Source organism: Pithys albifrons, chromosome 4 (assembly GCF_047495875.1).
Source record: "Pithys albifrons albifrons isolate INPA30051 chromosome 4, PitAlb_v1, whole genome shotgun sequence".
In the NCBI taxonomy this organism is placed as follows: Eukaryota; Metazoa; Chordata; class Aves; order Passeriformes; family Thamnophilidae; genus Pithys; species Pithys albifrons.
The window spans coordinates 10,169,256-10,194,059 of record NC_092461.1 but is presented as its reverse complement, the minus strand read 5'-3'; the positions used below and the strand labels follow the sequence as shown (position 1 = coordinate 10,194,059).

The window sequence follows — 24,804 nt, the reverse complement described above, 5'->3', positions numbered from 1 at the left end:
CTGTTGCAAAATTCAAAACGGTATTTCCAAACCATTAGAGAGAGTTCATAATGATGCTACACTCAAGCCTACATTGAAAACTACAGGATTGATAAAAATTTGTGGTGTAACTACACGACATAAATTCATAAAAATTACTGTGCTGCTAAATGTAACTAAAATTCAATTTTTAACTGTAGCTTAAAAATTAACTATTTATTTTAGTTTAAAAGCTGAACTTAGTTAAAAGCCCATTTTTAACCTTAAAAATTAATTTTTACCTTTAACTTAGCTAAAAACTTAGCTTAAATTGACTGTAAAATTAACTCCCAAGTCAGGCACCAAAATTTTCCTGTGCTATGGAAACTACAACAGGTTTTGTAGTGTACTGTGCATACAAATAAGGCAGGTGAGGATTTGGACAAGCTTTGTTCTTCTCTCACTTCACAAATTATTTCAGATAGACCGAGTCTGCTTTCCCACAGAACAGTACAGTGAATGGGAACATCTGGAACAGTTCAATGCTTTAAAAAAATTATTAATAAAGTATGCAAAAAGGATTTCTTCCCCTTTCTATTGTCTGCAGATACACTGTAATATGATTTATGATACTGTATTTTGGACTATCTCCAAATATTTACTTTTAATAGAGGAAAGATCTCTGAAGATATTCCAGACATCTGTAATCAGATGTATAGTTACCTTGTTTTTATTCATTTTGCATTACTTTTTTGAGGGAGGGAGGCTTTGTTTAATGCACAGTTCTTTACTGAACTGATAAGCTATCTACACAATGTAAGGCTGCATGAATTGTCTATCTCTGTTGTCCCTACAACATTAGGTGACCTAGGCATGTTTTAACATAGTAATTTCAAACACAGTAACTCATGCATGAAGAGGAATTAGAATTAACTAAGAGCAACAATATAATTTCAAACTTATAGAAAATACAGTTCCTCCCAGGCTCATGCTGGCCAATTTAGGCAGAAATGCATTTCTTGGTCTCAGCAATTGAAACAGGCTGCCCCAAATGCTGAATGATTGTGCTCTCCTATGTTCTGTCTAAGCCTGATTACATAACTCCTCCACTGCATTTAATATTTTTCTAAAGATGCAAATTGCAACATTCTAACAGTGACAAGGTGGGAGGCACAGATGAGACACGGGTGACAGTAATAGTAGGTTTTAATGAAAATGAATAAAAAACTGTCTGTTTTCTACATTATTAACAGATTCTTGCTTTTACAGTTTTCTAGGTGGAAGGAGAACATTGATTTAGCTTTCCTTCTCTACCAAATAAGCATAAGCCTTGCACTAAAAGATGGCTGGTTTGAGAAAATAAGTCTTACAAATATCTTTAACAGTAGACTGAAGTCACGCGTCACTAGGCATGAAAAATATACAGAGAGTGAAGGAAAGGGGCAACATAAAGTTGCAGAGAAAAGCTTATATACACATCAAAATTTCTTCATGCTACAAACTTCCTGTCATTTAAAATTAAGCACTATTGCAGCACTGTATTATTAGTAAACAGAACTCCATTTACTACCAGAAACTCACCTCTACGTGAGTCAGCTCACATAAAAGGCAAAAACTGGACAAATCTTAATATACAGTGCAGTGATTCGCCTCTGATAAGTGACACACACAACAATGAAGGAGAAAAGCAGTCATCACTCACTGTTCTACATGGTTCATAAAGATACCTCCTAGGAAAAAGAAATTCAACAATCACTGCCTGCTTCTTCCTATTTTCAAAAACACTGAGCATTTAACCCAAGACATCATTTCAGACAGAACCCAGAACTCTGCAGTCAGCAGTTTGTGCCATGTTGACCTATGCTAAGGGAATACATGCATAAAAACATCTAGGAAGAAGCATGGAAAGAGAGGTAGCTGCCTATCTGTCAATCAGTGCACAATCACATGAGCAGAGGCAAGAATGCACCATAATGTAAATCCCAGATGACACACACACATATGTCATTCTTAAGCTTACTCTTCCAGCTTTGCAGGGCGGTGGAAACATGCACATGCCTTCTAAGGCACACATTTTTCTGTAAGTTCATGCAGAAAACCAAGTAACTCCACCATCCTCTCGGAATTCAACCCTCAAGTGAGGCACACTCACACCATGCATCCCACTGATCCCATCCACCTCCAGCACTGCTCGCTCCCACTCATCTAGAGTATCTCAATCATCCATTCAACCTCACTCAGATCATTCCCTCTCAGTTTGCCAACTCCCCCCATCACGGCCAATTAATTCTCTTGATACACTCCTTAGGTCATGGAGTTTAAGTCACAGGGTATAGAGTTCCCCCTAAAACCTGACTGTGTGACATCAGCCACTGTGAGCAAGTGCTGTTTTGGCTGTCCTTTATTTGTGGCTATTTCCTCAGCCCCGTGGCAGTCAGCATTTCTTTGTGCTATCAGTTACAGCTCCTGTGCCACAGTAGTTTCAACAGGTAATTAAGTGCTTTGGATATTCTTCTTCTTATCTTTACTCTGTAAATTCCATGAGGCTACTCCAAGGTAAGATAAATCACATCCAACACATTCAGGATTATGGCCACTCTTCCCAGCTTTATGCCATCAGCAAACTTGCTGAGGAGGCACTCCAGGCCTTCATCCAAGTCATCCACAAATTAAACAAGACTAGACTCAGTACTGACCCCTGGCCTTCCGGCATCCAACTAGACCATGTCAATGACCACAACCCTCTGAGACCTGATATGCAGCCAGTTCTCAATCCAGTGATTCAGATCAATGGTGTATCAAGGGAAAAATGCCCCAGTGTTCCCAGTTCTTAACATTCCTTCAGTGAAATTGCATTTTCCCCTTGCTGCTTTGTGCACACCATACACAAAAGATTCTGTGTATATCAATGGGGCAAGTGCAGATATGTAAATAAATATATCCTATGGCATTTGGAAGATCCATATGTGCTTGGGACCTCCTTGTCTCGGGCAAAGATGACAGCACCCCACATATATGTGTTGTTTTTACCTTTGGAACCATAAGCAGGTTTAAAATCAAACTCTTGCTAGTCTAAACTGAATGCTACTTGCAGAAATCAGAAATAGAACCTTTTGGCACTTGACATAAAGACAAACTTAAAAAAATATTATTATTGTGGTAAAGCTACACAAGTGAATTTATTTTTTTAAATCTTGTTTAATTAAGGGCTGCTCTTATGTTACTTCCTGACTACTAAAGTCTTTCCTCTTTCATACTATGCCCTGTTATCTTCCCTCAAATTACCCAGGACTCTAAATGCTGTCTTTATATTTATAATTGATTGCATTAAATATGGAAATTCCATAATTTAATTCCTTAAAACAAATCCTCTTCCAGAACATGCCCCAAGGACACTGGTCTTTATTTACCTGACTTTAAAAATGGAAAGGAAATTACAGTGACTCCTATTTCCTCTGGCAGATGACCAGAATCTGTGAGAAAAATTCAAATATCTCCTTTTAGCTTCATGTATTTAAACACAGAACTGTAAAAGGTGGCCTAATCTAAGTGACCTTCGTATCTCTTTCACTAGATTCACTGTATATAAGAGTGCTCTGCTGGAAAAATCTCAATTTGTCCACCAGCCAATAACTCAGAAAGACTCAAGAGAATTACAAACTAATTAATGCCACAAAATGCAAATCATGTATTAAAAATAAGCAGTGAAGTACCTCACATATATTCACCATGGATTTCTGGACTTCTTTAGTCCTCAGTTACCTTCCTAAACACAAAATTGTGATTTAATCTTCTCTACAAGTATCCCATCCTTAATCATGTTAAGGCGTGCACATTAACAGGAACCACACACTGGTCAGGCTCATTCATCATTGAATGGTTCAGCACATCCTACTGGGCTTGAGCTGAAGCAACTCATTTGAGTCCAGTGAGGCCATAGGCACATATTCTGTCACACTGGCTACTACTGAATCAAATCCTGGAGACACAACCTATTCTTTCATTGCACCATGACTGGAGACAGGAAGAGGGAGAAGAGCAAGATGGAAGGGGAGGAAGGCAGATAAGGAAATATGTCCTGCCAGAGGAATTGGACCATACAGAATTTTCAAACATGGCTGTAAGACCAGCAAGAGCTTGTCATACATTTTGGCTACACCATTAGTACCAAGTTTCAGTAAACTCAGACAGAGGCAGACCACTCATCCTTTTGCAAATCTGCTAGTCCTAGTAGCATTACTTAGGCAATATGGTCAGCAACTTTTGCATATTTAATTCCACCAGTTGATTTCTGCAATCATTTCAAAGCCAGAGATAACAAGCAAGCACTGTGGACTTGTGAATTTTTAAACAGAAAAAAGTTTCAGAAAGAGCATATTTTAAAATACTTCACTGGCAAATATTACATTATTTCTAAAAATTTTGCATAAAAAATTTAATGTCAGCAGCATTTACACTAAACTTGAAGATAAAGTTGTTGGAACGTTTTTCTACTACTTTAAATGGAAATAATAAAAAACCCATAATAATGAAAAACATGCACTACAGATGCCTTCAAAAAATGCTTCAAAGTACAAATTCTGCCCCATTATAACTTAAGCTCATAGCAGCAAAAATACCCAACTGATGATCTAACAGGTAAGAACTTGCTGAACAGTACTTTTTTCAAGCTAAAAACCAAGTAACCCACAAAACTCATTTATTTCACATCAATTTGATTCCATAATATCTTGGATGGTTATGTAAAGAGGGTATTAGAAATAATCCCTTGATAATCACTCTCAAAATTTTAAGTCATGACTTGAGGGTCCTGCTGTACCATATCATGAACACACAGGTGCTAGAAAAAGCATTATGCTCAGAAAGTATTACAGCTTACCATGCCGGGAGTGATTCCTGTTTGTGACCTCTAATTTGTCATGGACTACAGGACTATTCTCAAGCCCTTCCACATTTACATCAAGGCTGGCAAAGCCATTTACTTGATTTCTGTCACTGGTGACAGTGTTAATGCGGGTTGGGATAGGTTCAAATGTAGGGTCTAACTCCAGGATCAGCCTGTTCAGTTGTTCAATGGACTGATCAATATCCAAAGTTGGAGAAGCTGGCAAGTCCCCAGCATTTTGTCCTAAATTCAGGCCATGTGTGTTCCTCTGAGGCACTGGCCTTGACTTAAAACTGTCAGCACTTGCATGTTCTTCAGCTTCTGCAGCACCCACTGTGCTTCCTAGCCCTCTCTGCACAGCATCTCTGCTGCTGGAGCTACGTGTTGGGGTGTCTGGGATTCGAGATTGGCTCTGGACACTGCCCAGATTCTCCACAGTGTTATGAATGCCAACCCTAATTTCATTCTCTGGAGCAAAACCATATTGGTGAGCAGTGACCATCTGCTGCTGGCGCACCCAGGTCTGAGTAGAGTAGTTACTGGGGCCATAGGCTTGAGGACAGGGTGACACGGAAGGGTTCCGTTGCAGCTGCTGAGCTGACTTTGGCTCAACGCTTCCAAATGATCTCTCATAGAGGTGATCCACACCAATGCCCAGGTCTGCAGCAAAAGCATTGTGATGCTCTTCCCCAGCATTACTTCCAAAGCCATCTGAAAGCAGTGAGTTCTGACTGCTCTTGTGGCAGTTGAAGTTCCCTAGGTGGGTGGAGTGCTGCCCTTCTGAGGAAGACAAGGTCCCAATGCTGTCCACACTGTGAAGGTCATGATTAGGCATTTCGTCATCCAGAATATCAGTCTCCCTGTCCTTCACTTTGGTGAGTCCATTCATGTGAACTTGAGCTGGCACTATGTGGTGAGTCCCACTGTACTTGCTTTGAGCATCAGTCATATCCTTGGTGGTGGTGACAGAATCCTCCAGACCAAAGCCACTAAGTAGCTGGTCCAGCTCTGCCTTCTCTTGTGGGCTCAGCCCCCGTTTGACTCCTGGCACACGGTGTTCCTCAGTCTTGTCTGTCCTGATGGAAGCTGTGGAGTGTCCTGAATCGCTACCCACAGACAGGGTATGATCACTGTGATCAGGACTGCCGGTCACAGGGACACTCTGACCAACACCGGGAATGTTGGTGTCTGAAGAGCTCTTCTTTCTCACTTTTGCATACAGGCTGCCATCAATGGGACCTTGAGTATGCAGCACTGTGGAGAGAGGGAGAGATAAGGACAAGGCGTTATGTAAGGGTTTTGACTGGTGTCATAGCACATGACAGAAGTATTGCTAACTCTAATGGTATTGTTTACTCTACAACTACAGCAACCATCAATAGCATTATCTTCTTTCATTTTACAACTTCTAACAGTTTTCTAGAAGAAAACACAACATGCCATTTATAGCTCAAGATCAAATACGATTCACTCTTTTTATGTTGTTTTGAATGCATATTTATGGCTTCACAAATTCTTTATATTAGCATGAAAAATCACACTGTTACAGTGCTAGAGAAGTAGCTACGATGCATTCAATTCAGAGCAAGAATAGGAACCTACCAGCAATACCTGCCTTCAATATATATATTCTACTAGTTCATCCATTTCTACTTGACAGTCTAACTACACTATGAAGAATCATTTTCTCCCTTTCTGAGTGATGCAAGGGAAAAACAAGCTTTTCATCAGAGCTGCAGTCCTTGGAATGTACATAAGGCCTCTTCACAAAGGCATGCACAAATAAAAGTGTGGAGGATCAAGTATGCATTTCAGGGTTTTGTTTCAAGGACTAATGAACTCAAGTGGAGGGCTCCACTGAAGTAACCATACTGCTTTTGATCCCAGCATTGTTACTGCCATCTGTGAACCCTGCTGCTTCTTGCTATCTCAAGATATGCATCCTGTATTTTTATTCTGATTTATTGTTTTTCATGCTGCAGCCATCAGCCCATCTTCATTTATTTCTGTTCAATAAGCAAAAAAAAAGAATGTAAAACATATAGCAGAAAGTCAAGAGAATCAACAGTTAAAGATTCAAATCTCAGCCTCAGAATTATCTCCTATATGTTTCATCACACATGTAATATTTTAGATATTATGCTTTACTGCAAATAGAAATCACATAAAATATATACCCAACAATAACAAATACAAAATACCTCTGTCTGTCAGGGCTTTTTAAAGCTTTCCTTGACCTTACAGACCAAGATGAAGAAACAAAGCCATGAGAGGCACATTCTTATGATCCTTTATTGGATTTATTTGTCTAACTCCCATCCATCTAACTCACATCTAACACATCACACAGGTTAGACCAACACGAGGTTAGAGTATGGCTAGTGGGCTTTTACCCAGTGCTGAAAATGAGCAGAATTATGGTTTGTGTGAAAAGCTTTAGGAATACATTTTTCTAATGTCCACCAAGCCAAGAAAGTAGAGTAGTTCTACTTTCAAAGGATTTCATGCTCATTTACCAAAACATTTATATTAAGCAAAAGTTTCGGAATAACTTTTCTTACCCATACTTTGAGAGTAAAAAAATTAAACCATTATGATTTAGGAACAGGCCTTTCTCAAAGGTAATCATCCCCTTAGTCTACATCTGTGGTAGTTCCAGAATCAAGAGAGCCATGGAGAGTCCAATGCATTTCAACATGAACTCTACCACACATTTACAAAATATACTTAAGATGGCACCATGATCACAAAGCTTCCAAACAAGGAAACTTTTCTAGGCAACACCCATTTAGAAAAAGCATTATTCAGAAATTGTATTCAAAATGGCAATGAATTCATTGGTTTATAATGGCAAGAAAGTGGTCTGGTTGGAAACAGTTTTCATTGTGGGACACACTGACCAGATTCCATCAGCTAAAATACTCATACACTGAATAACAGCTTTAGTAGATTTTAGATTAAAACTAAAGGACAACTTTTTACTTCTTAAGGGCTAGGAACTTGTCTGATGTTGATTCTAAAAATAGCACATGCAAAAGAACAAAATACTCCTTTTCACAAGTTATCAGACTGAGCAAAAAGGAAAGCTACTCCTCTTGCTATAAAATTTCTCAGTGGATCAAGTTTATGACATGTAAATCCCATGGAGAAAAGAGCTGCTGCTCTGCATGAGCAGATATTTAAAAGCAGCATTTATGAAAAATATGTATCAAAAAATACAAACAATTGACAGTGTCTCAGGCTTTTTCATGCTGTGATTTCTCATAAGATCTCACTACTTAAGGGTTGGACTCGATGATCTTGGAGGTCTTTTCCAACCCAATCGATTCTATGATTCTACTTCTAGAACAATGAATCACACTTGGTGCTTCATGTGGAAGCATTTAAGAGTTACCACAATAAAATGCAAAACTTAAAAAAAAATATATAAAAAAAACACAACCAGAACTAAGAGTAACTATTAGGTGATGTTTTTCTGTGTGCTTAGCTTTGAGTTTAAAAACTAAGAAGGAATCAATAAAAAACCTGCTGCATTTGGAGCAGTTAAATATCCTTACACAACACAGACTTGAAGAGGTTACAGATCTGAACTGGAACGCCGCTAAGTAAATACAGAACTAGTATACTTGAATTATTACAAAATCTGTCTGACTCTTCTGTTACCCCAAACTAGGCACAGTGCTGTAAACCCTTCAAAGGCAAACCCTTCAAACCCTGCACATGCAGGTCAGCCATAAACACCTCACCCCAGATCAAACATGTATTTGGTTCTCCTCGAAGAAACGTTAAGGACAAAAAACCTGTCAAATTCTTAAGTACTGCCATGGAAGCAATGGGAAACCTTCGTGTAATTCCCTCTGTTAGGTTCCCCTGTGCCATCACACACTGCCTTCCAATCACAGTGACTGCAGTACACACAAGGAGATGGACAGACTGCCAGACTACGGACCTGAGGGTCTTGCACATGTGTGCTCTGTAAGAGTAACAGAAAACCCTATCCAGTACTTCCACTAATATAAAATTATCCAATTTATTCTGCATGTTGCCTGGAATGCCAAGCAACCACAAACTATTTGGGGGTCTTCCAGCTGTGAACTCTACAGCTTCCATTCTGCAGAAGAGACGTAAGTTCAAGTTACTTAAAAATTCATTCAGGAAAATAAAAAAGGCAAAAACCACAAACAGAAAATGAAATACAAACAACAAACCTACATTCACATAACTGGATTAAAAATATCAAGAATTATTCATCCCCTCTCTTAATGTTTCCATTTGAAACAAAGAAAGCTTTTTTTAGAAAGCTGGTGTTTTATTCCCCTCAATCTGTACAGTAATACTACACACAAACTGGCAAATGTACAAAAATAGTCTCTCAATTTATTTTAATGGTGTTAAGAATTGGACCCATTGGGTATAAATATGAACACAGCTTTCAGAGGATAGGGGTTTAGTTGCTTATGATCATTGTTTGCTGTTTACCTATTAAGTATGCAAACTAAAGCATTCAGGTGCTTCTGTTCATCAGATTTAGAATTGGATACAACAACTTTACAAAATTCAGGATTTTGCTGGGATTTTTTTCCAAATTCTAAATATTTTACTTTTTTTAAGAGACTGTTCTTCTTCATCTTGCATTAGTATAAAGTATATAATGTATTAGTATAAAGCTTAGCCTTAAACTACTTCAGTATTCTGAACTATCTTTTAAGTAAGTTTAAAAGTATCTTTTTCTGACAAATAGCTGGGTTTGAACTCTCAAATGATCCCATTGCTGAGACAGTTAACTAATGACTACTCAAATCCCAGTTTTAATCTGAGTTATAGTTTGTAGTGAACACTACAACGAGATTGTAAAAGGTTTCCTACTTGTCTGAATGGTTAGCATTAACTATTAAGCATCAAGTAAGGGAGTGGGAATGCTTTGGTCAAGTAAATCAGATGAAAGGAAGAAAAATTCTGCTAGAGGAATTTCTCCCTCCCCTAATCTGTCATGTAGATGAATGAAAATGTCTTTTTTGCAAACAGGTTTTCAAAACTACTTAAAAGCATAGATCTCTACTACGTTGAAGAACATTTGGACCCATTAGAAGCCTGATTGATGAAGAGATACTGGTGGGAACAAGAGTCTTTCTGGGACTTCTCAAAGGGTTTGGATCAAGATGGTCCTCCAAAAAAATTGGTTAGAACAGAGAAAGCAAACTTAAAAGACTGAAAGGCTTCTTGGCCAGGAGGGAAAAGCTTACACACATGAGTCTATATGTGTTCATGAGTCTGCATATGGAAACAACTGGTCTGAAGTTTCAGCAGTAACCATGTTTTTGGCAGAATATGGTCATTGTTAAAAACAAAATCTCTGAAATTAGAAATTATTCTAAGATGACTAGAGCCCTTTATATAAGTAACTGACAACTATGAGCTGTCTGGGCTTCCCAATTACTATATATGCAAATGAATCGCACAAACCTGTCAGAACTGAACACTGTGGCAGAAGGGATTATGACTGCACACTAACATCTCTGTGAAATATTTTGGCACCATAAAACTGGCAATTAGGATTTGTGGCATTCAGTGTCTCACCCTGTTACCTCAAGATTGCGAGTATGTGGAATGTCGGATTAAAAAGCCTGAACATCTGTGGACATGAGTACTGTCTTACTCAGTGCCAGCCTAACACTGTCCATAACCAAGACAACAACCACTTATTAAGAACAACTTCACAATGAAAGAACCCAACAGCTTATATTTTATGCACCCTGCATTGCTATCTGATACATTTATTTAGATTATTTAAAGTGGAAGGAAATGTGTATACATGAGAGGAGAACCAAGAACTCAACATGACTAAATACACAACCAACTTACCAGGACCTCCAGTCCTGCATGACCCATTTAAAGTGAGAATTCAGAGATATAAAAAAGAAATTTAAGCTGCATAAGAAAAATGCAATCAGTAAAGTGTGGGAACTGGATGTCTTAAGTATCCATATCTGAAAGTCTGGTCCACTGCCAAGTTTCAGAAATCCCTAAGGCAATTTCTTAAAGCAGTAGCTCCCCGAACAGACATCTCACTGATCACAAGTAGGATGGTAAGCCTCACAGACATTACTTTTGATATTTATGCTAGAACTCAAGGAGTCATGTTATGTTATGTTATGGGTCTACAAGTGAAGCCAGAAACAGAAAAGTTTGGGACCTGCTGATTTTTGGCTCTGAATTTAAATATCAATGCAATATTGTTAGACCTGACAAGGAAACACCTGTGATTGTGGATCAAAACAAATTACTTGCTAGATATTTTGCTCTAGTAGACAGCTGCCTTTTTAGCAACCAAAAATTATCACTCTGCATTATAAACAGATGAGAAAAAATGAGACTTGAAGCTGAAAAAAATCCTGCTGTTCTGACGATTCCAGATATTTAAACTTGCAGCTCCTAATCATCAAAATACAATAGATATGGCACATAAAAAATTTAAATAATTTTCAAATTTGCACAGTTGTAGGAAAAATTCTTAGATTAACCTGGGGGTTTTAATTTTAATTATCATCGTAGACTGTATCATAGAATGTTTGGTTTGGAATGGACCTTAAAGATCATCTATTCCAACCCCTGTGCCATGGGCAGGGACACCTTCCACTAGACCACATTGCTCAGATCCCCATCCAACTGTGGCCTTGAACACACTCCCATGGATGTGGCATCTACAGCTTCTCTAGGCAGCCTGTTCCACTGTCTCTCCACTCTCACAGTAAAGAATTTATTCTTTATATCGCATCTAAATCTCTCCTCTTTCAGTTTAAAGTCATTCCCCCTGTCCTGTCACTACATGCCCTTGTAAAAAGTCCCTCTCCAGACTCCTAATAGGCTCCCTTCAGGTACTTGAAGGCTGCAATAAGGTCACCTCCAAAGCCTTTTCTTCTCCAGGCTGAACAAACCCAATTCTCCCAGCCTTTCCTCACAGGAAAGGTGCTCCATCCCTCTAATCATCCTGGTAAACCCTCCTCTGGACTCACTACAACAGGGTGATGTCCCTCCTGTGCTGGTGACCCCAGAGCTGGATGCAGCACTCCAGGTAGGGTCTCGCCAGGGTGGAGAAGAGGGGCAGACTCACCTCCCTCACCCTGCTGGCCACACTGCTTTGGATGCAGCCCAGGATACACTGGCTTTCTGTGCTGCGAGCACACACTGCCAGCTCATGTGCAGCCTCTCATCCAACAGCACTCACTATTCCTTCTTGGCAGAGCGGCTCTCCACTTGTTAATCCACCCAGCCTGTACTGATATCAGGGGATGTCCTATCCAGGTGCAGCACCTTGCATTCAGTCTTATTAAAGTATAAACTATGAAATTAAAAACTGTATATATACATATAAACCATATATATAAAAACTATATATGTATCATTCATTTCTTCATAAAACTAGAACAAAGGAACGATTCAAACACTATAAACCTACAAAATACAAGGTTTTGAAGTTGTACCTCATATTGTTTTCATATTCTTGTTTTCATATTCTACCATTTTCATAAGCATAATTTTAGAATACCTGTGCACTAGGACTTTTGAACTTCACTTTACCCTGGTCTTCATCCATATTTTTCCAAAAAAAAGTTATAACCAACTTGATTGCAAAATGAAGCTGTGCATATGCACAGAGAACATTTCTGACCAAAGAAAATGAGATACATAATAGCAGTGCAACACTTTACTCTGTGCACCTTGCTAAGCAATGGTACTACAGAGGACTTACACATTCAAGACCTTATCTCCATGCACAACTCACTCCCTGCTCTCATTTTTTTCCAAGGAAGCAACACTCCGTAAAATGCAGGAGTAACACAGCTGTCAAAAAAACAAGAAAAGACCACAACAGAGGAGACCTAAGTAATGTTGGAATTTAATTAACCAAACCGAAGGGGACCACTTTCTTTCAACCTGACTGCTTTTCCTGGGAGCTGTTCGAGCTCTCTGAACTGGCCATGCTCAAGCCCAACTACATTCCCACACCGAGTCTGAATTACACACACACACACCCCAATATCAGGGAATAAATGAAAACCTCAGAGCAATGTGTGTATATTCACTCCTCTACCTAATACACAAAGAGCAAATTATTTAAAAATTAGGACCTGAAATACTAACACATTCCAAGTTCAGTGGCATCATTCCAAGCCTCTGTTTTCCTGGCCCTTCCCTCCTTGAAATCCAAAATATGCAAATTTTTTAATTCAAAAGCTTTCAATCTTTGAGCATTTTGACTTGGCCCCACAGCTACTCCCTGTCCATTCACCACTTGGGAAAACACATACAAATGAAAGCCAGTTAGGTAAACTTGTAAACCACAAATTCAGCAAGAGCTGTTCAATCCAGCCCACCTGAACAAAAATAAGATGGTTGCAAACACACAAACCTTTGCAAACTGTACCCTTGTTCATGTTGCAGCAGGAAACATTACAGAAGATCTGAATTACTTTTTTCAACCTCATAAATAAATATTTTTACCTTCAGGCAAACCTGGACAAGTCCACAGCTGCATTCCTTTAAAGTTAAATCTTTCTATGTGTGCTTGTCTTTTCCTTTCTCCCTCCCTAACAAAGACAGGCCTTCATTCCTTGCAAGCTCTTCCTGTATAATTCCTATAAAATCCATACAGAAATACCTGGGGTTTGTATTTCCAGCTCTTGAACCACAACAAAACTTCTTACCTTTTTATTAGGCACGATCAGGAACTTTCTGCAACAGTCAATCTGGCTCATTTAAATCAATATTCTCTAAGCAAAATTATGTACAGAGGAAAGCCAAAGGTAGGGTAAACTCCCCAGCTTAAAAAGGCCAGACATGTCTCTGCTCCTGCTGTTTGAGCTGCAGCTGCTGTTTCTGCTCCTGGAGGTAAATGGTCTTGCTGAAGAAGCATGAGACTTGTATCAGCCAGAAAAAGCAAATGAAAATGTAAACACGAGGGAGGAGCCTGAGGGGACAATCAGGTTCAATGAAATCTGAACTGCGGCAGCCAAGGAGGAATGGAAATGTGTTGGCTGAAAAGGTAATTCAGCCCACAAACTATTTCTGTACAGTGGTTCTTTTCACAGACTGTTTCAATATCCAAATGAAGCTGAGTGAGTTTTAGTTTCCAGATCATTGGCATCTTTTTTCCTAAAACAAACAGCTGCTAGGAAAACTAGTTCTCCTGCACTGACCAATCAGGTCAGACACTTGTCCACATCTTTAAGAATTTGAGTGTTACTGCAGTTGTCAGGCAAGAAAAGCTTTCTGGAAGCCCTTTAGCAATAACACTTACTTTTATGTAGCAGCTACTGCTTTCAAGCTCCCAGATCCCAGCAGGCTTTGCCTGCTCTGTCTTTGGAATGAATCACTTCAAATGAGGGGGAGTGAAGCTGTTAGTTCCTCCTTTAATAACAGCTGTATCTCACCACAGCAGCTCACAAACTTTTCCTCTGAACATTGTTCCAAATATACACGTGCATCACCACCAGACAGCTGGGCCCCTGGACAACACTCATTTTCTATTTCAGGGACTGTCAGCACTTTAATGACTTCTCAGTTGAACAAAGGATAAAAGTGGCTCTTGAATCTTCAAAATAAATGTACCTGTTCATTGTGTACACAGAAGTTAGAAGATCAGTTCAAAACTAGTTCAGAAAGCACACAAGTTTTGGTTCAAATGTTGCTATTCTTGCAAATCAGTAAATGGCTGCACATGAAACAAATCAGGACTCTGATAAAAAACACAACCACACAACATGAGCTATGCTGGCAGTACTTTCCCAGAACCAGAGAACTAGCTCTGCCCTTTGGGATGATGCAGAATTGCTTTTAAGCTGGGAACTTCCTGCATTTGCCTTGAAGACATAAAAAGAAACAAAAAAGTGTATTAAAAATCCTTGATGCAAAACAATGAGTCTCACTTAAGATGCAAGTTTAGTTTTAGTGCTACTGCATCTTGATTCGCCGTGTGGAAAAATCCCAGCTTTTTCCTTGTTTCAATTACAGGCCTGTTTTGCTCCTGAATTGCATGTACATGCTGATGATTTTTAGACCATTAGCATTATACATGCTTGAATACAGGCTGAGGCTCAACACTGACACCTGCAGTTAGCCAGACTGCCAGAAGGAACATAATAGCATCTTTGTCTAAATTAACTTACCCTATGGATAGTTCACCTGCAACAGATCCCTTCAGAAAAATCACCATGTTGCTCAAATTCTGTTGTTTTAGATATGGAACAATATTGGTGCTCTTAGTGGTGCTTCACACAAGGACACTTTGGAATAACCACTGGTTAAACCTATCTGTGGATGTGTTTAGCAAGGTGTTCTCAAGCCACATCACTCAACTGGTTTGGCCTTCTGGGACACATCACCCTTTGCAGTACTGGGTATTTCTGGTTGTACATTCCCACATCTGAGGGCCATCAGGTTACTGGGTGTGCCAGTCTAGGCCAGTTCAGGTACAGAAGATTTGAATTCTCTAAGCCAGGCTACAAAACATACCTCTTCAAAGTTTTTATGCTGAATGTTGCAAGTACAGATGGTATCTGGACTGGTGCAGACTGGTAGAGAAGGGTGATGCAAATGAACCAATCACAATGAACTGATCTAAAGTTTTGGAAGAAGATATGGATTGTGAATCTATATCATCTTGGAACTTGGTACTGCCCAGTCATGGTGCCTTCTACAATTTGGAGACCTAAACCTACATTTAGTGCAACTCTCAAACTGAGATATAAAAAACAGGTATTGATTTGGCAAATTGGTACAAGACATTGAGATCAGTTCCCAGTTCATAAACATTTATCTGGCAATCCTTTAACACCTTTTAAAAGAGTTTTTAGAAAATTCTAATTTGTGGATAACAGAATTGACTGGAAAGTAAGGAAAAATGTATGAAGCCATCTTCTATCTGCTTTTCCTTTGTCTGACTACCCAAGACATTCAACCAAATGCTGATGTTCATATATGAATTACATTTTAAAAAAAAACAGTTATCCAATATAAAACAGTAGTAGCTAACTCATCATGAAGATGTTTGGTTTACTGGGCTCCTCAAGTCCCTGACTGTAATAGAAAATAAAGGAGGCTGAAGAAAACAACTTATGTATCACAAAAACAAAAAGTGAAAAATACTCTGACAGGAAACAAACTGAGGGGAGTTGTTCTTAGCAAACAAGCAGGACACACAGGCTCACATGAGGTCCTTAAACTTCGAGTGTTTTGAGAAGCAAAAAAAAGGGCATCCAAAACCCACCAGAATATTTATGCTGTGCAAAGGTTAATGTGTATTTCCCAAACATTCAAAAGGATCGCATTTGCACTTTAATGGTTTTACAAGTACACTGGAGCAAGAAAATCTGCTTCACAAAGCACAGGCTTCTAGAGCAGAGGCTGGCTGCTGTCCAGCCAGCAAGGAAAAAAGGCAGAGCCAGCCAGCATAGACTCACACTAATACAACATCCCACTTTTGCCCACCTTGGATCAAAAGAAAATAAAACTTGTTCCATGATCCAAAGTACAGAGAATGGACTGCTACATTTACTAGTGCAACCCAATACACAGAAGCTATTGTCATTTTGATTCTACTTCTGCAAACTTTTTTCAATCCTTTTAAGCAAAGACTTAACTTGAAGTACCTTTTGCTTGGAAAACCAGCAAAAGAACAAAACATCATGGCACAGAAACATTGCCACAAGTACAAAACTCTAAGGAAAGGGCATTTCAAAGTCACTCAACTACATGAAACTATTTCCTTTCATTCATACCAAAACCAAAGCCCATCTTCAGGAACACTTCATTAATTTGCAAGTGTATACTCCAAAAGCTGAGGATCAGATCCACAATTATTCTTCCTTACAGCTGGGACAGCACACACATGGAGAATGGTGGCATTTCTCTTGCTACACTGCTAGGCTTTCAGCAAGAATTAGTTATGGTCACTAAATATAAAGCAGTGGAAAAACAACGATGACTCTACAAGGTTGGTGGAAACAGTACAGGAGCACAGCAAAACCCAGAAAGGTTTAAAGGGACCATCTAAAAGGTCAACATAATTAAATTACTCTTTCTGTTAAGTATGGAACACGTATTTTCACAGTATTGCTATTATTAATAAAATTGCTCCAGCACTCTATGGCACCTTCAATAAATTGATATTCAGGTGTTTCTAAACAAGTTCACATATCAAAAAGGGAAGTTAAGACACAGATACATTTAGCAGAGCTCTTTGATTTCCTAATTTGCTAGTTGAACTTAAAGGGTTTTTCACTGGGCCTCAAGACTTGTGACTTATTTTCAAGTATTAGAGCAATAGTAGAAGCAATATATAGTAACCTTGTATGATGATAATTATAATATTTACTTTACTCAAAAAAAGTATTTGAAGATGATCTAGACATGCTCAATACAAGCAAATAGTAACATAATAAATTATGCCTATTTGGTGGGAAATTTATATTATACCTTAATTACTTAGAAACAAAAGTTCCTCATACGAAGAATATTTTTATGTGTATTTACTGAAATAAACACACAGAATAGCTTGACACCAGAAACCTTAGATGAGCTTCAGAAGTTTAGCAAGTCTCTCAAAGAGGTAACAGATTAGGAAATATTCTTCAAGGTCCAGAGTAAGATGAAGAAATAGGTGCAAGGAAGTGAAACATCTCTGGCAGAGGCTTGCCTTTCAGAACTTTTTATTCAACCTGCTTCATTAAGTAGGTTGTAAGAGTGGGCAAAGAGGCTTCTCCTGTGGTATCTGCACATAAAAGGAGACATTGATGTGGACATTAGTGTTCAAATTAACAATATTATCAACCACAGATTGTAGTTGACATGTCTAAGAAACAGGCACATGCTAAAAGGTAAATGCAGGCCTCCTCAAAACCCCATATAAACTGGGCAAAGATAAAAGCAGCATTATATAATCCCTAAGATAATGCTAGTCACTGTTACATGTGTTACCTCCCTTCTAGTTTCTATTGTCTGAATCCTCCTGTGCTGAAGAGAGGAGTCTTTTGCATAGTCTTACAAGAATAGAACAGCAAAAGATGTTTGAATGCATCATAAACTACCTTAAACATCTATGAAACTACTCAAATTTCACCCTGTTGTCTTTGAGTCTTTAAGTGCAATGAAAGCTTTTGACAAAGGGCTAGTGAATAAATCCTTGGGATAACAGCACTGCCTTTTACTGAGGCAGGACAGAAATAAATAAGGACATTAAAGTGCTTATTTTTTAATGCAAATAATTGGCTCTGTAGTAGCTTTGAAAGTATTTGACAGGTGCAACCTGTGCTTCAAATAAACCTATGCACTGTTGAAGACACTGATATCAGGAGGTGTGGAGGCAAAGGCACTCAGACATGGAAGCACAAGCAGGAGGCTCACAGAAAAAAACAGGGGTCTCAGAGACCCTGCTTCTGTTCTTGTCTTCAAACAGAAGACTTTCAATGTTTAGGTTAGTTATAGCTGTCTCTCTCTGGCTCTGAGCATTTTCAGAGGGATTCTCTTTTTATTTGAGGTAAGTTTAAACTCAGCGGCACCGACAAATGGTACCGGGCAAAATCAATGTCCCTTAAGTGAAATGCACATAATTCCTCACTTCAGACACTGCCCTGTCAGTACAGTACACTCAAATGTTTGGGTAAAAGGTAAAAAATATTTTTCCACAGAACTGACCAGGCCAAGTTCTGGAGCTCAGCTTAGCATTTAAGCAAATGCTCAAGAGCCAAAAAAGTCACTTTGGATCAGTACATTCTTTGAAAGTCTGGCCCCTGGCTGCACTTAACTGTTGGTTCCTATATGATCCATCCAAAGTATTAGAATAGTTTTCTTTTTGGAAAAAAAAACACAAAACAAACAAAACCAAACAAACAAAAGAACCACCACAAAAAACAACCAACCCCCACCCCTTCCACACCCCCCCCAAAAAAACCTAAACAAATAAAACCTCCACAAAGAAACAAAAACAAAGCCCAAACACAACCAAAAATCCCAAATCTTGAAAACACCTGCATGAAGTTATATTTAGTCCCTAATACGTTGAGCTAACAAAAAATTTAAGCCATAGTACTATTACAATTAATGTTGTATTAATGGAGGGGTGAAAAAGAGAATTGCCTATTGCTGCACACTTAGAAATGAAACCTTGTAATTCTGTGTTTGCATTTGATATTGTTAACATACAAAAGAAACCATTTTATATTATTTTTTTCTCCACTTCATTGTGTCCTCCATGATTAAGTGGACTAACCAGATTTACATCTGTTAAAAAAAAAAGAACACAGAGCTTCAAGAAATAAAAGACTTAAGTTTCCTCAAGAGAAAAATCAGTTAAAGGCAGACACTCCAAAGCATTTCAGATACTATTTCAAGCTGGCAGCATTTTACAGTGTAAGTGAATTTATCTTCTATAGGGGTGTCTGTTTTCACTGTCACATAGATAGAGGGGAATTGTTGGAGGCCACCTTTTCATCGTTACCTTCTATCAAATCTCTTTCTCTCAAAGAATATGGCAGCCAACTGGTGACTAAAACCTGCAATTACCATTTATTCAGCACCAATTTATCCTTCAGCTTTACTCACCAGAATGGCATCAAGGCTGCTGTTTTCTTAGGTAGTCTGCATTCCTGTTAAGGTACCAAAGCCAAGCAATTTTGCCTCAGCCCTTGAGTTTTGCAATACTGAAGGGGCCCTCTGGGAAAACCAAGTGTTTAACTACATGTGAGGGCACCTCCCTACTGAATAGCTATTTATTTAGAGTTGAAGAGGAGAAGAAAATTTCAATAAAAGTCAAACATCCTTTCTCATCACATGACATGGGTGCATTCCAGAATGCTGGCTATGGAGACACTTCTCAGGTACTTTCCCTTATGAAAAGAAAAAGAGCAGGAACAAACCAGTTTATATGTAATTGACAATTTTTGACTGACTGTTGCTGATTACAATTACAGAAGGCTAGAGAATTTGTACAGCAACATTCTTGAGATACAGGAGTTTGGATTCACTCAGTTTGGCTTAAATTAAAACCATCTTTTTGTTGGCAAAGCTGTTTCTTTTTAATTATCAAACACTATTAAGCTATCAAACATACTATGCTAGGAGACAAATAGCAAGGTTTTGTTGAGAAAACTACTTAAGTTCCTGCCTAGTAAAGACTTAAAATTAATTCTCTTGTCATTTTAAGCAATTTCTAACTGCACATGTGCTTTTCTTTCCACAGACTGAAGAGCTGGAAAATAGAAAGAGTGCAGGGGGATTCAGTCATTGTTAAAATAAGCAAAATGTCTTAAAATAGAACACCGAACAAGAACCAGATGCATTTCTGTTGCTAATCCACTGAATTCAGTCAAACTAAAACAACCACTATTTTGGCCAACAGTAAACTTTGGGCTTACCAGTATTCTTTATTTTAAAAAACAATAAAAAAAATCCTGTATGTCAACCAACTGAATACTGCACATGCAAATGGCATGCTCTCTCTACAGTAATTTCAGCATGCCAGCATGATTACTATTAAATAATTAAATAATTCACAGGTCTGTCCTTTGGCAATACATTTAATTATTATTTTAATATCTTTTAATTTTTTTTAAAATCTGATTTTATTTGTAGAACACCTCAGGCTTGTACAAGGATCCACTGGTGAACTCCCCACAAATTGATGGTTTCCATCTGAAAAAAGACTTGCATTTTCAGCAGAAGTGTTTAACAACAGTATCTCTTATGCACTATGCTAAGTAATAATCCTGAAAATGATCACTGAGAACTAAAAAGAACCCTCAACAAAAAAGAAATCCAATCTTTACCATTTACCTCATCCCTCTGGTTGAGAAGGAACTTTTTTCAAAACTATTTGTCATTGTTATTAGAAATTTTAGTCTTAGAACAGACTACACATTTGTGACTACAGGTATTATGTCCTTGTGACTAACTTGCTATTTTGTAGCAAATGAGCAACATTTTGTAAATCCATACACACCTATGGTATGGTAAGTGATGCTTTAACAAAAAAAGTACGAGCACTCAGCAAGACCAAAGTAATTTCTGTTCCTTCCTATCACAAAAGTGCTTCCTGATGTTGAAACCACAGAAAAAGCAACGGCAACCATGTTAGACTTCTACACAGTGCAGTAGGAAGACCTGATTCTGGGGGTTCCAAATCCTACATGTGACTGCATATTTTTAAATCAGTGTAACCAAAGTCTCTGTCAAGGAGGAGGAAAACTGATACAAGCTGAGAATTATAAACTTAATATAGTTTTCAGTCTATTATGGAGGACCACTTCCCAAGGGATCTGAAAAGAAACACTGTTTATGAGAAGAAACCCAAATCATTTCATGCTTTCCAATTGTCAAAATTCCTTAAGAACATTAAGGATGAAGGATAATAAACTACATTCAAAAATCAAACTGCCCATAGCCTGGCTATATCCAACACGGGTGCATAACCTTATTAACACAGGGTTCAAGATCATTTAAAAGGCAATTGTTTCTGTCTGGAATACTGTATCATGCCACTAAACCAAGAGACTTTGCGTAGATTTTTCTTTTATTGTGTCCTTGCATCTTTTGTTCTTTTTGGTAATAAGGCCAAATAGTTGTATGATTTCAAAAGACACATACTGCTTTCTTGTTAATTTCTAAATTTTCTGGTTTAGCACATCGGCTTGGACATAGCCATTCCACACACAATATACCAACAAAGCAAATCCTGTTCACTTCACAAGGCTCTATTGTAGCCTTTCTGAGCTCCTGGGTAAGAAATTTCATAGGCCCACATTTTTTAACATGTCTAACTGTAATGAAGGAATCATCTGTCACATTAACATCTCATACTATTCCTACTGAAATTCCTGTGGGAAAACAGGTCCAAGAAAAACTACGAAGACCAGTTCCTACATAAAGCTAGGAGTTTAACTTAATGTGAAGTAGATCTGAAACAGGTACTCTGTATGAGACTTTTCTGCACCTTAAACATACATCCACTGTTATGCACTTTCAAATGTACCACATCTTGCACCTTGATCTTTTCAGAAGGACAGAAAAGATTCTCTTTCAGCCTTCAGGATTGTAGCTAAAGGCTTCAGATTTGAAAGCTTTTGACTTTGATCACTTTCTGGATGTGAGGTCAGCCTCTTCTCTTAGTGGTCTCTGTAGTGAAAACTACAACTCAATATGTCTTTTTAACGCACAAGCAAGATACTGAACATCTATACAAACCATAAGGAGAAGCCTGCCATGGTATTTAGAAAGCTCACATAGAAGATTAGATAGAAGATGACATAACTGCACTATGTTTACCTCAAGCAGCAGCCTAAACTTAAATTTGTGTTAAGTACAGACCTTATCCTTAAGAGAAAAATAGAGTTGTCCCCTGTGTATGTGCTTTAGCCCCTCAGGATCTTTTGCCTAGTTTATGCAGCGACAAATGCTCTGCCTGCAATTCCATTGCTGAGTATCACAGGCTAACAGCCTGCTTCCTAAATGTTTCCTTGAGAAAAGAGTAACTGGATACATCTCGTGTTCTTATGGTATATTTTCTACCACAACTCGAGGGATTTCTATGTAGATGCACAATGAACTTAGTAACTATGCTAACATATTGTATTTATGTTCTATCTCAGGTAATTAGAAATGTATCATGCACACGAATCAGATATAAAAGTGTATTAAGTGGCACATATGACTTCTGAACATGAGGCAAACAAGCTAACAGTACTTATGAATGGGCTCTGATCAACTTTTCTAGAAGACACGTGCAGCATAAAGCCCTGTATTTCCCAAGAGAGTGCTGCCAGCACATTTACCTATGCTTTCAGTTCCCCGTACTGATGTGGTTACCTACAACGCAATGAGGATGGGAAGGTCAAATCCATCTAGCCAATCAATACTTAACATCAACGCATTGCTTGCTGAGGGATATGTATATAGAAAGGAAAGGGAAAAGGATGGCAGGTGGAGGGAGGAAAAGGAATGACGAATTATATGAAAATATATTGGGTAGAAATTGAGACACCTCTCCAGTCAAGACTCAGTCTCTCTGATGTTACGCCTTTTAAAAGACACTGCACAGTCTTACCCAACTATAAAAGCTCTGATGACTCGTTATGGAGTGCTCTACCTGACCCATGTAATAGCACTAAATAACTGTTCTCTTTTCATTCTCTGTATTCCCCTAGTTTTCTGCACATTGGAGTCGGCTGTGCATCAGGAAATACTCCTGTTTAGGAGTTAGGCAGTAAAAAAAAAGTCAAGTTCTCAGTATGACTCTGTCCCTAAAACCTTCACTGATGTGGTCATTAGATGGTCAATGCTGAATTCAGATTATAAAACCCAACTGAAACTGAGCCTAGAGATCAGCTAATTGAGTACCCTAGCTTTGTCTGTCTCTCATTTCATAAGAGGAGTGTTGTAAAAACAAGCACTTCAGCATTCATTCAATACTTTGCCTCATGTTTTTACTTGCAACAATGTCGGACTTGCACGTGCAGTAAGGTGTGGAGACACAGGTGTGACATTCTGAGTCCTTACACGAAAACTATATCCATGAAAAGCCCAGCATTCACTCAAGCAAAACACCCAAAATGCATCCACACTGGAGTCAGAATCTGAAGCCAAACTGGAGGTTTTCATCTTCTGTGTGTCAGCAGATTACAGGAATAAAACCCCCCAATAAATAAAAAGGCAATTTAGAAATAGGTAAGTTTACAAGGGGTGATATGCAAATAGGCACATCCTTTGCTGTTTGTTTATCCATAACAGTCTAATGAATCTTCTGCAATACTCCAGATGACATAGTAAGCAAAATCTACAAACTCACCATATCATTTTGCTGTTCTTAAAATTCTATGTTAGGATTCCAATTATAAGCTTTATAACAAAAAAAGTCTTTAGGCAAATTCATAAGTAAAAAAGTAACTTGTATCAATAAGTTGTTTCTCAGTTCAATTCAGTGCATTGACAAGACTCTGTCTTTACTACTATTGCTTTCTTTCCAAAATTAGAAAGCAATCCAAGATTTGACCCAGCTTAGACAGCTGCTTCACACATCAGTGAAGTGGCATTAACTTCAAGCAAATGCAAGTTACCCTTCTCCTTCCAAACACTGGAACAGATGCAAAAGGTTTCTGCCTTAGTCTCATGTGACCAGATTACTCACCTTCCCCATCAGGGCTCATATTTTCATAGGAATCCCAGCGTATTAGTGGGTCTGAGGTGTTGTAATCCACCATTACTCCATGATCATTCTGAAGGTGTTCACATCCTGAAAAATAAACATGCGCTTGAGAGCAAAAATTATCAGTGACATTTATAATGATATACACACACAGATATATGTATGTGGCCTTATGACATGTTTCCTCCCAAAATGGCAATATCATATTCTGAAATGTAAGAAGCAGCAACAATAGGGGAAGAAAGGTTAAACAAAACAGGTTTTAAAAAAATTATGGTTCAAGCAGAGAACTTTATCTTGAGCTTCTTGACAACGATGCTCTGATAACCTGGATCAACCCCTAAACACAACTAACACAGATGATCCACCCAGCCCTGCACAATAGAACAAACAGCTTTTGAGAAGGAAATCACAAGTATCTATAAAGAGATGGTCCTAAAGAAAAGATAAAATTAGACTTTGTTACAGGTTATTAACTTATCATTAAAGATGAATAGGGGGAGCTGGAAACTGTGACTCTGTGTCCCTTTCAGTTCTCCCAAGATGCCAGTTCTGCAGAACCTGAAACTGGGCAGCTTGCCCTCAATATGTTTTGCTGCATTTTAGTGTGCTCCGCCAAATGTACCTGGAATTTTCAGCAGTATTACATGTTTTTATGCCCTTAACAATGCATAAAATAATATTCAGGTTTTAAATGGATACAGTGAGGAATTTAGGTGTGGTCCAGTGATTCAAAAGCAAAACACAGGCATCAAGAACTCATGACCTT

At 38.4% G+C, this 24,804-nt stretch overlaps 1 protein-coding gene across 4 annotated transcripts in view; it reads right to left on the bottom strand.

Moving 5' to 3' along the window:
• TNS3 (tensin 3) overlaps positions 1–24,804 on the bottom strand; it is a 201,629-nt gene that overhangs the window by 49,352 nt on the left and 127,473 nt on the right. For all 4 annotated transcript variants that reach the window (XM_071553419.1, XM_071553418.1, XM_071553421.1 and 1 more), the window contains 2 exons: positions 24,018–24,122; positions 4,838–6,097 (listed from right to left, as the gene is read on the bottom strand). In XM_071553419.1, the coding sequence (XP_071409520.1) occupies positions 4,838–6,097; positions 24,018–24,122 (1,365 nt within the window). The remainder of the gene's footprint in view (positions 1–4,837; positions 6,098–24,017; positions 24,123–24,804) is intronic.